The 12,112-nt window shown below is 42.5% G+C and overlaps 1 protein-coding gene across 1 annotated transcript in view; it reads right to left on the minus strand.

Annotated features, from left to right (window-relative positions):
- Nucleotides 1-4,882: 4,882 nt before the first annotated feature.
- The window catches only part of LECT1 (leukocyte cell derived chemotaxin 1), a 15,294-nt gene continuing 8,064 nt past the window's right edge, over nt 4,883-12,112 (minus strand). Inside the window, exons 3-6 of the mRNA XM_009322860.1 lie at nt 11,858-11,971; nt 8,969-9,122; nt 7,516-7,718; nt 4,883-5,098 (exon numbers count right to left, since the gene is read on the minus strand). Coding sequence (XP_009321135.1) covers nt 4,883-5,098; nt 7,516-7,718; nt 8,969-9,122; nt 11,858-11,971 — 687 coding nt within the window. The remainder of the gene's footprint in view (nt 5,099-7,515; nt 7,719-8,968; nt 9,123-11,857; nt 11,972-12,112) is intronic.

Genomic DNA, 12,112 nt, shown 5'->3' on the forward strand with positions numbered 1-12,112 from the left:
AACGCTGTCTATGCTTGGATACAAGTCTGCAAGGGTCTATAGACGCTCAGAAGCTGTCTGGACATGGTCCTGGGCACCGTGGCTGTAGGTGGCCCTGCTTGAGCAGGGGGGTTGGACAAGATGACTTCCAGAGTTCCCTTCCAACCTCAACCATTCTGTGGTTCTTTGAAGGGCTTCTTACAAAGTTGTGGTAAACTTGCCTAGTCCACGTGCCGCTGTCTCTTGGGAATTCAGATACACCTGAATATTTTAAGACTCTAGAAAACCCCATGAATTGCAAATATTGGCAGCCCCCTGAAAGCCATTTCATTCCTTGCTAACCAATGGGTGCTGCTTTAAGTTTGCTACTTTTCCTTGCATTCCTAGTTATGTAGGCTTTTTCCAGATTGTTTGTTATTCTGTCTGTTTTCTTTGTATTTGATACGTTATTTTACTACAGTGAGAATTGGATGAGCTTGGTAAAATATAAAGGCTATTAGAACAAGTGTTTTAATAGGACGAGTGAAGTCTGCAGCTGTTACAGTGATAAATGTATGTAAAAGATGATTGAAGACTAAGGAGGAGGAAGAAAGGATGTATTCCGTTCCTTCTGTGGACTAGGAATTTAGGTTTTGCAGTCATGGTGGGAAACTGCAGTGTTTTTTTTCCTAGTATTGTTAATATACCTGTGCAGTAGATAGATACCAAGATTGTAAAATCTCACAAGTCTTAGAGAGAGCTTGTTTTTGGATGTATTGCCATAGCTATGAACCTCAGAATGTCATACTTGGCAGCTGTAGACTATGACTACAGTCTTGATGTAACTGCAGTTTCTTGATACGCTCAGATCATGATTATCCTATAGTGCAAGCTGGACAGTGATTTCTTTTTGACTCACTTTTAGCTTCAGAATGGACTCATGTTTTCCAAAGCTTGAATTTGATGACCTTCAGAACTGAATGTTATCCTGGTCTTTGAATATGATGAAGGAAGATGGATTGAGTTTAGCAAGGTTTTTGTGTGTGCCTTATCTCTTGACTCTTACTGAACAACATTTGCTTCTTGGGAGAGTTTCTCAAAGGGAATACTTGTGGTATATTTCAGTGAAGCTTTGTTAGCTTCAGTGGGGAATTTCTTGCCCTTCAGAGAATTCTGAGTAGCTAGTTGCTCAATATCTAGAGCATTTGCCATCCAATGGGATGCTAACATTAAAGTTGACTTGATTTGGAACAGACTTGAACTTGATTCTCCTAGATGAGAGCTTTGCTGCTTTTTTTTTTTTTTTAATTTATGCTCTGAAAGGCATTTCTTCCTTTCTAATGTAGAAGGAAGACAAACGTCTGAGCACTTCACTTTGCCGCAAAATTGGGTTCTTGTCTCTTGGCCAGCCTTGCTTTATAAATGTCATTCAGAGTGCTTAACAGCACTTAGCAAAGACTTGCTATGGGAAAAGCCTAGATAAAAATCTCTTAAATAGAAATGAAGAAGTAATTTGAGGATGTTTTCTGCCAATCAAGTTGTTCTTACTTACCAAAGAGAACACAGTAGGGGTTCCTCTGTCTACTTTCACTTACAGAAAGTCCATGGGAGTATTTCATCAGATAAGCGCAATATGTTCTTGTATTAAATGGGTACTGTTTCAGTGCTTTGGGATTCAATTCACTTAGCTTAAAGCAAAAAGTAAAATAAAATGCATTGCTACTTATGTACTCTTGAGGCATATGTAATGCAAATATAATGCTTTAGCTTCAGGCTAAAACTTGTAGCAATCAAGTGTTAGACCTCCCTGTCCATTTCAATCCTGTGAGCAAAGTTTGCAGGTCTAAACATAATTCCAGCATGTTTCTGAGCACAGACAGATAATCCGTGTGTGTATATTCCACCCTAAAATTTAGGTGAACCAATAATGGCAGCTTTTCTTGCCTTATGGGGGTATTGGGGTTTTTTTGGGGAGGAGGGGATTGGATTAAAGCAATAGGTAAAACTTCCTTGTAAAGTTGGGGGGAAGGTGCTTCATGAACTTTGTGAACAGTACATGTTTTGTTCTTGACAAAACACACACACAAAATGGTTCCAGAAGCCCTAGGTCAAGGGAAAGATAGCAGGGAGCTTGGAGGTTGAATAGAGGCTGTGAAAGATATCGGTGATAAAGGGGATTTCCTTCGGGACCAGAGAGGATGAGCAGAATTTGTTGCAGCACTGGCAATGAGTTGGCTGGAGACAGAGAACTGCCTGCAAGGACAGAGCGGATGATGTTTTAATTGTGTTCAAACTTCTCTTGAGGTTTTTATTCCAAGCCTTTTGGTCATCTGTAGGTAGTACTGTCTAGAAGACCCAGGCAGTTTCACCTCAGTGCTCTGATTTGTAGTCCTGTTGCAAATACAGGAACAGGACAGCAAGAGGTAACAGTAGCTTTCCTATTTAATACCACAGATGGGATTACTCTCTGCTACTGTTCTTGGGGGTCACAGAAGATGCCTGTCTGTTGTAGCTTAAGGCTGCCTCTCTCATCTTTGGTATACGTGCAGTGCTTGTGAAAGATCAGTTGAGCCTCTCGAAAGCAGACGATGGTGGTGCTACTGGTTCAGTCTAACTCTTGCCCTTTCTGAGCAGAGATTCTGTCCACCCTGATGTGCCAATCAACAATCTGTTCTTTGCCAACTGTAGTTTTTAGCTACATTACTAGCCACTTTACTAGCCACAGACCATGTAAGTGGTGTATCTGCTTCTCTTACGATCACTGGAGCTTTCTTGGCATGGTGCGCACAGAAGAGTTCCCAGGACGTACATGCTGTACGTGACAGTTTAACGCATCCATGAGCAGGATGCTTTTTTTACTTCTTACGTGCTTTGTGACTGCCTATAGAAAACAGCTGATACAAGCTTTTGTTTAGGAAGAGTTAATTTTGTTACAAATGTGTAGACATGGAAATTGCCTACAGGATCGTTTTTTTTAGCATCTTCTGAAGAAGACTTTTTTTTTTACTGGTGGGACACAGGGAGAAGCAGGTCATGGGTTGCCTCAAGATGGCCTTAGATGCAAAAGACAGCAACAGTCTAGTTCATATATACAGTCACACTTCCTTCTCTTTGCTTTCAGTGTTTCACTTCTGATCCCCTTGTTTTTCTCTCCAGACAGTTCTTGAACATGTACGTAAAGGTACTGTTACACTTTCTACATTGAAAAAAGCACAGAAAACGATTGCCATTTTTTAATGTATTTGTTTATCTGCAGTAAAAAAAAAAAAGAGGAAACCCGACTTTTCTAAGCATATGAATGACGTACTTCTAAAACAACATAATGATCAAGGTCATTTTCATTTTAAAAAGCAGAAACTCAAATTGAACAGGCCTTGAAATCCCACTTTAAGAAGTTTTAAATTTAAATATTTCAAAGCGAGTCTGTTCTTCAGATTAAGGGAAGGTGAAGCTTATGTTAAAAAAAAAAGCTACAATAGAACAAAATACTGAATTCTATTCTCATCTTATTCTCATTTAACACTTTGCTTTTTAGATATGCAGTTTAGCATTCCACATGAGGTTGTCTTTATTTTCTTTAAGCCACGATTATGTCAAATTAATTCCTTTTTTTCTGTGTGTCACGCAGTGTTAATAACATTACTAGGCTTGCAACATCTCAAGAGCTGTTTAATCACAAAAATGAATGGTCCAGAAAGTGAACTTTAAGAAAAATTGGGCCATTCTGTTTATAAAGCCAATGTAGATGGCTCTGTAAACTCATTGGTAGGGTTCAAGGCATATAGTATGGATGAAGGTGGTGTAATACCTCTGTCTTTGTTTTTCAAGTCTAGAAATCCTAAGTCATTCCACCTTTGTGAGTGTTTCAGCTTAGTACCTTCCTTAGAGATTTAATATGTAATAGGATCAATCCCAATAACTGCAGAGTTTGCCTAAGCAAAAAGGGTAAGGTTAGAAACCCTTCTTTTTTTTCTTTCTTTTTTTTGTCTCACTGGTAAGCAGTTTCTCTTGCAGGGAACGGAGGTTAGCTTCAGCGAAGCTAAAGGAGCTAGCATGAATGGCTGCTATCCACGTGGAATAAAGAGGGGTTGTAATCTTCTGTCAAAAGTGTCTAGTTCAAGGATTTATAAATACAGTGGCTGTTGTAGATTCTGAAGGGTCTTGACACTCTTTGGTCTGCAACTGCATGTAAATACTTTTGCTGTAGAAGCTGGATAGCAGATACTTGTTAGACACTACAGTGGTATCATGGATACAAGATTCTTGATGCTGGGGCTTCTTTGATGTTGGGATGTGCGAAGCGTTTTGATTCTGCAGCCACGCACATTCCCTTCCGCAGCCCCTTTTCCTGCCGTTTGTTTCCGATTTAGCACAATGTGTGCTTTCCCGTGTCCCCCAGAGCAGCTTTGTGGGAAAGGTATGCTGTAATTGGTTTATAACCATTCGTAATGACCCGGCAATTCGGTATGAATAGCAACGGGGAGCAACTTGTGATTTATTTAAGTAAGCTACATGGATGAAAGGTACTCCCAAGTGTACAAGTTGAGCTAGTTGCCTAATTGGACATAAATTTTCACATCTAGCGCGGAGAGAGGGGTTTGTTATGAAAGGCTGAATTTGGATTTATGAGCAAGCTTCTGGACTGCTAAACCAGTTTGTGAGCAAAGTTTAATATTGTCTTTTTTTGGGATGTCTTAGTTTTTGAATTCAGTAAGTACTAGTATACCCTTGTCATTTGTAAAGCTAATGGAATATTAACTTAAGATTTTTATTTACAGTTAGAATATCTGACCTTGCTTTTGGTGCAGTAACCCACGCTTTGATTTAAAAGCCAGGATTGGTACTGCTGCTTTGGTTGTAGTCTTTTACCAGTTTGTCGTCATTGCGTTCCTGCTTATTTTGTCAAGGCTCTGATTGCTTTTTCTCACACAACACCCATGATACGGGCGACCCACCAGCTGCAGGGCATGATGATTCGGCAGGCGGTACGACAGCCTTGGTAGTTGTACGGCCATGGGTAGTAGCCCATGAGAGGCTCGCAAATTCTCTGGCACTGTGTGTAACTTCGTCTGCATTCAATGCAGCACACACCTAGGTGATCCAGCATGGGGTCAAAAGCCATCCCTTCACCTTCCAGTTGCTGAAACGTAAAATAGTAAATGTCATCCCAGTGCCCTCATTCTCAGAGAATGTAGAATATACTGATGCTCATGTTAACCCTACAAAGGGCAAACACTGAAATCTTGGTCCTGTTGAAGTTAACAAAACTCCCGCCGACTGACCCATGCATCTTGCTTTTTTTTTTTCCCCCCTTTTGTCTTGCTCTGTTTGGTAGAAGTGTAGAATTGGTGCAATCACCCGTGTAAAATGGAAAGAAACAACAGGGAGCTCTAACTTCGTTTTTCTTCTACAGTCCTTGCAAAAGATCCAGCAGCAGTAAACTCCCAAGTTTTAAATATTAGTGATGGAAAAGATTTTCAATACAGTTATCTGGGTCTCTTATGTAGATGACCATGTCTGAAGTGTATGCTGTGTTTTTAATGTTTTGCTTTAATTTTTGTATTTTAATGCTTTTTACAGCATTCCCAGGAAACTATTCAGTAAGCCTGAAATTTTCTGAATATTTCTCCCTTGTCTTTCAGTCTGCTTTTTTTTCCCTCTGCCACACTTAGGTGCATTGTGGACGGTGAGAATTCTGCCTGTTCTGTATCTGACAGTAAGGAGTTACATGGAGCAAGGCACGCATAAAATATGTAAAAGCAGGCTCTTGCTACTGCCTTCACCCTTCAAAATTCCTTTCCTCCTTTCTGGGAAAAAAGTAACCTGAATATTCTGCTTTTTGAAACTCATTTGTTCTTTTCCCATTGGTGTTATTTCAAGAAAAGCGGCAGCAAAGAGCAAATGCTGGAGTAACACAGCTTTTTACCTGAGCATTTTTCATTCAAAAAAAAACTAGCAGCGCACCAAAAACGTGAGGCACAGAAAGGTGCCATCTCTTGTCTGGGCTTGTACAGGATGCTAGTGACGGCTCGGTGTCATTCAGGCCCCCAGTGACCCATTCCCAGCCCTGAGAGCAGGGAGGGTGTAATTCCCTTGGGCAGGATTCATCGTCCTTGAATTCAGATACCTGCAGTGTGAACTTCTACACCTGAACTCATCGTCCAGACTCCACTTATAGTGGGTGAAGAGAAATAGCTCTAGGGAGGATTCATTTCATCCTACAGTAAAGACCTATGGTATAATTAATGGTCCTTTTGAATTGAATTAATTGATCTCTAAAGAAAGCTTGGATATAGGCATCTATGCAATAACTGTTAGTGAAGGTGAATCCCGCCCTGCAGGCTGAGGGAAGTCTGGTGACCGTATCTGACTTGGACCTTCTCCATTTGGCCCAGGGGCCCTCTGGCTGGAAGAACGGACCCGTCGCAGTTGTCCTGCTGCTGCCCTCCAGAGACGGGGCAGCTCAGACCCCATGGACGTGGTCACGATAGTAGCTGTGAGGAGAAGTTACACTCGAGTGTCGCTGCTGTTTTACTGACCTCGTGAGAGAGTCGATTTAGATCCACTTTATTTGGAGTGATTAATTTAAGTTTAATTAAGGGATGTCAACTCGGAAGAATGCTGTCACAGTATAATGATCTCCTGCTGTTGCATAAATGTCAAGTCAAAGCTGGGACTCATTTCCAAAGCAGGAGGCATTTATCTTGTGACAGCGGTGTATTAAAATGACTTACTCCTGCTGCACCAAATGGTGGGTGTAAATTGTCTGGCACTGGTGCAGTAGACTGGAAGGTGCCTACCGTACAGTTGGTTTTCCTGCAGCACGGCAAAGGTGTTGGGACACAGCGGGGTGGCTTCTGTGCTCTTTCTGTGGGCTGCTTTGTCTCAAAGAATGAGAACAAGTTTTGCGATAGTCATCCTCCACCCACTGCTGCTGTCTCTAAACAGGTTCTCCTCTGAATTGCTTGCTAGACTAGGGCCATTTACTCTGATAGAGAAGAGGCTGAGAAAACAGATTTATTTGGCCTAACCCTCATCTCTGCAATCAGACACTACTACTGCTTTCCTCTGTAGTAGTCACTTCTGATACTAACTTCTATTTGAGGGCAAAGTATGTTTCTAGCTACTGGACTCTCTCTTTACATTGTCAGTAAATGATGGGGATCAGCTGTCTGATGAAGAGCAGCTTTGGTTTGTTTTCAGATGGTATTATGCTTCTTGGATCTCTCCAGTGCTGCTTCTGTATGGACCTGAATCCTGAAAAGCAGCTCGGCATCAACGTGCCTTGATCTTGCCACCTCAAGCGCTTGTGCTTGTTTCAGACTGAAGTCTAATGAAAACTGGGGTGAGGGAGGGAGAAGAGGACGAGGGAAGACTTTTTTGAACTTCTTAGGTGTTTTACAAGTCTGTAATTCTGGAGAAAAGCTCAACAGGCAAAGACTGCGCAAATTAAAAAAACAAAAAAAACCCAAAAAACCCCACAAACCCCACATCACCAGTATTACCTGTCCACAACAGTCTCGGGCTCTGAAAGAAGATTACAGTGCAAACACTTACATTATATGGGTTGTCTGGATTCAGTGTTTGATCAGTTTCTTGTCCCATTGGCCTGGTTTCATTAGATTGGCGATCAAGCTCTTGAGTCAGCTGTGTGGTGGGCGACCTGGTATTTACTTCTTCAGTAGCAGCTTCCAAGTCTTCCGTATCAAAGTTTGATTCTGACTGGCGTTTGTTTCTCTTCATTTCTCTCCTTTGGTTATCTGAAGAAATAATCACGGGGGGATAATCTTATCTTCAGTGTGTCCTTGTATTTATCCACACGTTATCTAAGGTTTCAGTGATTTCTTTAAATATTAAAAAGGGGGGCGGGCAGAGGGGAAGATGAAACTGTGTGGTGGCAAAATTGATGAGCATCCCCATGGGAGCTGCTTGCCTTCCTGTGTTGTATCTGCAGCCAGTGTCAGTGCAAAGGGGTGTGAGATTGTCTTCCCCCCCGCCCCCTTCCTCCCCTTGAAGCAAAGCAGGTGTGAGGAGGTGCTTTTTGACCCACTGTGTCGTCACTGATGTTAACCCAGCAGCAGTTGCCAGCGCTAGCAAGACCAGTCGTATACATCTAATTTTTTTTTAAGTGCTTTTGTGACAGACTGGTGCCCTGCTCCCAGGGGCAGCTGGTGAACCTGGTGGACACAGCTTCTGGACTGCTTTGATACTGCTTTTTTGTTGCCCAGTGGGACATGAAAGCTCATGAGAAAAGTGGGAAATATTGGCAGTTTGGATCCACAGGTGCTCTAAAATGCAAATTATTTTTCCCCTCCTTTAGTGTTCTAATATTAGCTGGACCAAGGAAGAGTAAATCTTTTCAAGCCTTCTCCTCTCCTCCCAGGCCTGGAAGTTACTTGGAGAAGTTGCCATCTCCCTGGTGACTCCCAAACACCCTTGCTAAGCTTGGCTCTGGGTGACAGGTGTACGTCAGTTCTAGGACTGCCTCCAGGACCTCATGAACTTCATCTACCAGTTGCCTAGCTAAAGTATCTTGTCCCTCCACTCTAGTGAAATCCTCTGGAGAAGTGAGGTGGGAAACAGGACAGGTTATGGTCCCAGATCAGGAGCTTGATATTCCCCAACTATTGGCCAGGTATGGTATTCCTGCTACCTGGTGTCAGCTGCCTAAAAATTTTGGAGGCTAGTTTAAGGTGTTGTCTTGTCCTTCTATAGAAGGAGGCTGACCTCTCTGCCAATGCTTCATCTCGTTGTGTAACTCACTCACGTTGGCTCTATAAATTGTCTGAGGAAATGCAGGTTTGGAAGACCAAATGTCTAGGTAAGTGTGGGTGAACTCCAAACCCGCAATCTCGGCACCAGCCCACGAGGGCTTGGGAAGATAGGCTGGGTGAGGGAGGAAAGGATCCTGGTTTCCCTGATGTGCAAGTCTCAGTGGCAAACCTGATTTGGGGGAAGGTGTTCAGATGAAGGGAGGGATAACGTATGTTTCAGATATAAGAAGTGTTACCTTTGGGATACGTTGGTCGAAGCCAGAAAATTGGAAGATCCCTGCAAAGCTCTAAAATTTTGGGGCTTAGGAAACTGTTATGCTTGATAGGCTCGTCTGCAGCCACCCAGATAAGGGAGTTTTCGTCAAATCTCACAGGCATGATTTCATCTTCCTGCAAATAGAAGAGCGTAAATCCTTTGCTAGCTCAGTGAACACTCATGTGCCTGCTTGCTGTTAATTCTTGGGCATCAAACTGTATAATCGTCCGCTGCAGCTAATACCAAGCATCCTTGTAGTTCATGAATGTGAACTGATTGTACTGAGCCAAAGCCTGAGTAAAGGTTGCCGCCACTGAAATGAGTGGCAAAACTCCTGTCAGCTTTCCTGGGGCTAAGATTTCACCCGTCTCTCTCTTGGAAGGCTTTTCCCCCATGTACAGGGACTAGGTGTCAGAGATCTTTCAGCCCAAAGCACCAGATTTTTCAGGTGGTAAAAACTGTGAAGATTTACAGAAGCAGCAATGAAATTCGCCAGCTCAAACCAAGACCCTAATCTTTTATCATGCCCTGTTCTCATTTGATGTACTCCCAAGAGATGATTGTATTTTCAATGGGGGGGGGGGGGGGATCTTGTTCAAAAGTTTTAGAGAGGATTATAGCTTGAGAACTGCTCCAGCTTCCAGTTTTAAGTCAACGTGATCAGTCTGATTAAAGGTCTCGTTTGGTAAAAGCAATTCAATTGACCAAAAGCTTGAAGTGCGATTTAAAGGAGCCTGCCCTTTTGAAGTATACCCTGCAGGTTTTTGGTTCATATCTTCAAAGTAATGTAGAAAAATGCCAGTGATTGATTCTTTAAAGTTGTTAGTTCAAAGTATTATTTTACATAAAATATGTAAGTATTTTATAGCAACAGTGAAATATTAAAAGAAAACCAACTTGTGAATCATGAAAACCAGTATGATTTCAAAGTTAAAATTCTACATTGCTTCCATAAAAGTCATCAAAACTTGTTATATAACTGACTAGATCGATTTATTCCATTGAGTTGCTGTTCCTTTAATGTGTTTATTGATTTCTTTTGTAGGTCTCAAGTCATTTAAGTTCGCTATCCAATCTGTCTAGTGAGAAGTGCTCTTTATTTATATTCTCCCACTTAAGCGTTTATCAGCATCAGAAATATCTGAACCTAGTTTTCCGAAATAAAAATATCCTTTGTTTCTGTTTGAGATGATCCTGACTTGTGAGCAGGCAGAGTTTGGGTATCTATAAAAGCTTATTTTAATCAACCATTTTTATAGGCAGTGTTGGTTATGATACGTGTTGTAAGAAAATGGCATATGCATACTTTCTTCTAAATACATGCCTATCAGAGAGAGGACTTGCTCCAGAAAAATAAATACTACTTTGCCATTTCCCGTACATCTAACCTGGAAAGTTGAGCAGCAGGAAAAGGTTAACATCCCAACGGTAGCACTAAATCGGCTGCTTGTTTTGGCCTCGGTGCATGCAATTTATTGCAGCGGTTGTGTAGGTGATGCATCTTTGGAGAAGGTACACAGAAAACAGGCCAAGGAAAGAGGTTTACTGTAGCCAGGTAGAAGACTAGAAATAACTTTTTGACTATTTTAGGATAATGTCTTCAGGACTGTGACTTTATTCTTACAAAAAGATGAAAAATTGAAAGCTTGACTTTAGGCTATAGTGCTAATGAAGTCAAGAAGCCCAGCCTGCCTTTAAAATAAGGCAAGGCGGGAAAGATCTAGGTCTCTGCCTGGAATTTTGGCAAGATCTCTTCCCCAGCATGGGGAAAATCCCACCAACTTCAGGGGCCTTTGTAACATCGCTGGTGCCTTGCTGATTGGATTTAGAGAGACCGTTTTTCCCTTCATTTTAAAGTAGATGGTCAGTAATCACAGCAGCGCTGCAGGTAGGTGCGGCCTTAATGGTGCCTCTCTCCCAGCTGATTGTATCTGCTTTTATTTTCTCGGGAGCGGAGCAAACCCAGGGGAAGGGGTTGTGGATCTCCTGTGCTCTCCTGCCAGTGGCTGAACCCCCGCCAGCATCCAGGCTCAGCTGTACTTAAGTCACCGGAGCCACGCCCGTGTGAGCGACGGGTTTGGGTGTCTGAGCTCTGGGAAACTCAGGCTTTGCGCTCCTAAAGCGATAGGCTTTTTTACAGATGTGAGGTAAGGAGAGGTTTTGGCGGTATCTGGGTGAGAACTGCAGCTTTTGTGGTGGTTGCGCTGCAGATTCCGTGAAATTTAGTTAACACAATGTCCTAAAATGAAGTCTGATGCCACCTAAGAAGGCAAATTCTTAATTTTTTTTAACTATTATTTCTTCTGAGTTAGCTGAATTTTTGCAATAATGTTTTCCACAATTCCCCTTTATTGACTATTTCGGAGGACTTGAGCGATGGAATCCCTGCTTCTGCTCAAGAGTGTTCATAGAAATCTCCTTGGATCTACCACGATCCCTCTTTGCATTGATTAAAGCAACTGCTTCTTCCATGCTCTCCCTTCCAGCCTTGTGCACAGCCTGATCTCAGGTGGATACGCTTGTCACTGAGGCCTCCTACAGATCTGCTAGACACTGGTCGACGGCTTCCCCCAGTCTGCAGACTCCTGCCATGCCCCTGGACCCAGCGTAATCATCTCTGACACCAGTCTTGCTTTCCTTACCTTTCGGGGACCCCTTGCCATCGGTCAATGAACCCTCAGCTCTCCACAGGTGACTGCTCGTTGCAGGGGGGTTGGACTAGATGACTTTAAAGGTCCCTTCCAACCCAAACCATTCTATGATTCTATGAATTCTTCAGCAGTTTTTGTATGTCATTTTTACTTGTATTGAAATACCCCCTTAAGTCCCTCTCCATACAAAGATTTGTTTTAAAAAAACTACCCCTTACCAGCTCAGATGAGAGGCTTGCTTTAGTCATAGCATCAACTTCGGGGACGTGAGCTTTTGGCTGAGCTTTGATGTAACACTTTTCTCCTTCAGCAAAACGGATTCCAGTTATGCCCTGCAAAAGCAGAAGGCAGGGGGTTGAGCGCAGCCCTCCAGCTCCCCACCGCCCCCAAGAAAGCGCTCGAGCTCTGCTGAAATTGCCACTGAATTTTTAGTCTGAAGCTGAATCTTATTTAAAAACAGATGCAATAAAACA

This window comes from Pygoscelis adeliae, unplaced genomic scaffold (genome assembly GCF_000699105.1).
Source record: "Pygoscelis adeliae isolate BGI_AS28 unplaced genomic scaffold, ASM69910v1 Scaffold74, whole genome shotgun sequence".
Taxonomy (NCBI): Eukaryota; Metazoa; Chordata; class Aves; order Sphenisciformes; family Spheniscidae; genus Pygoscelis; species Pygoscelis adeliae.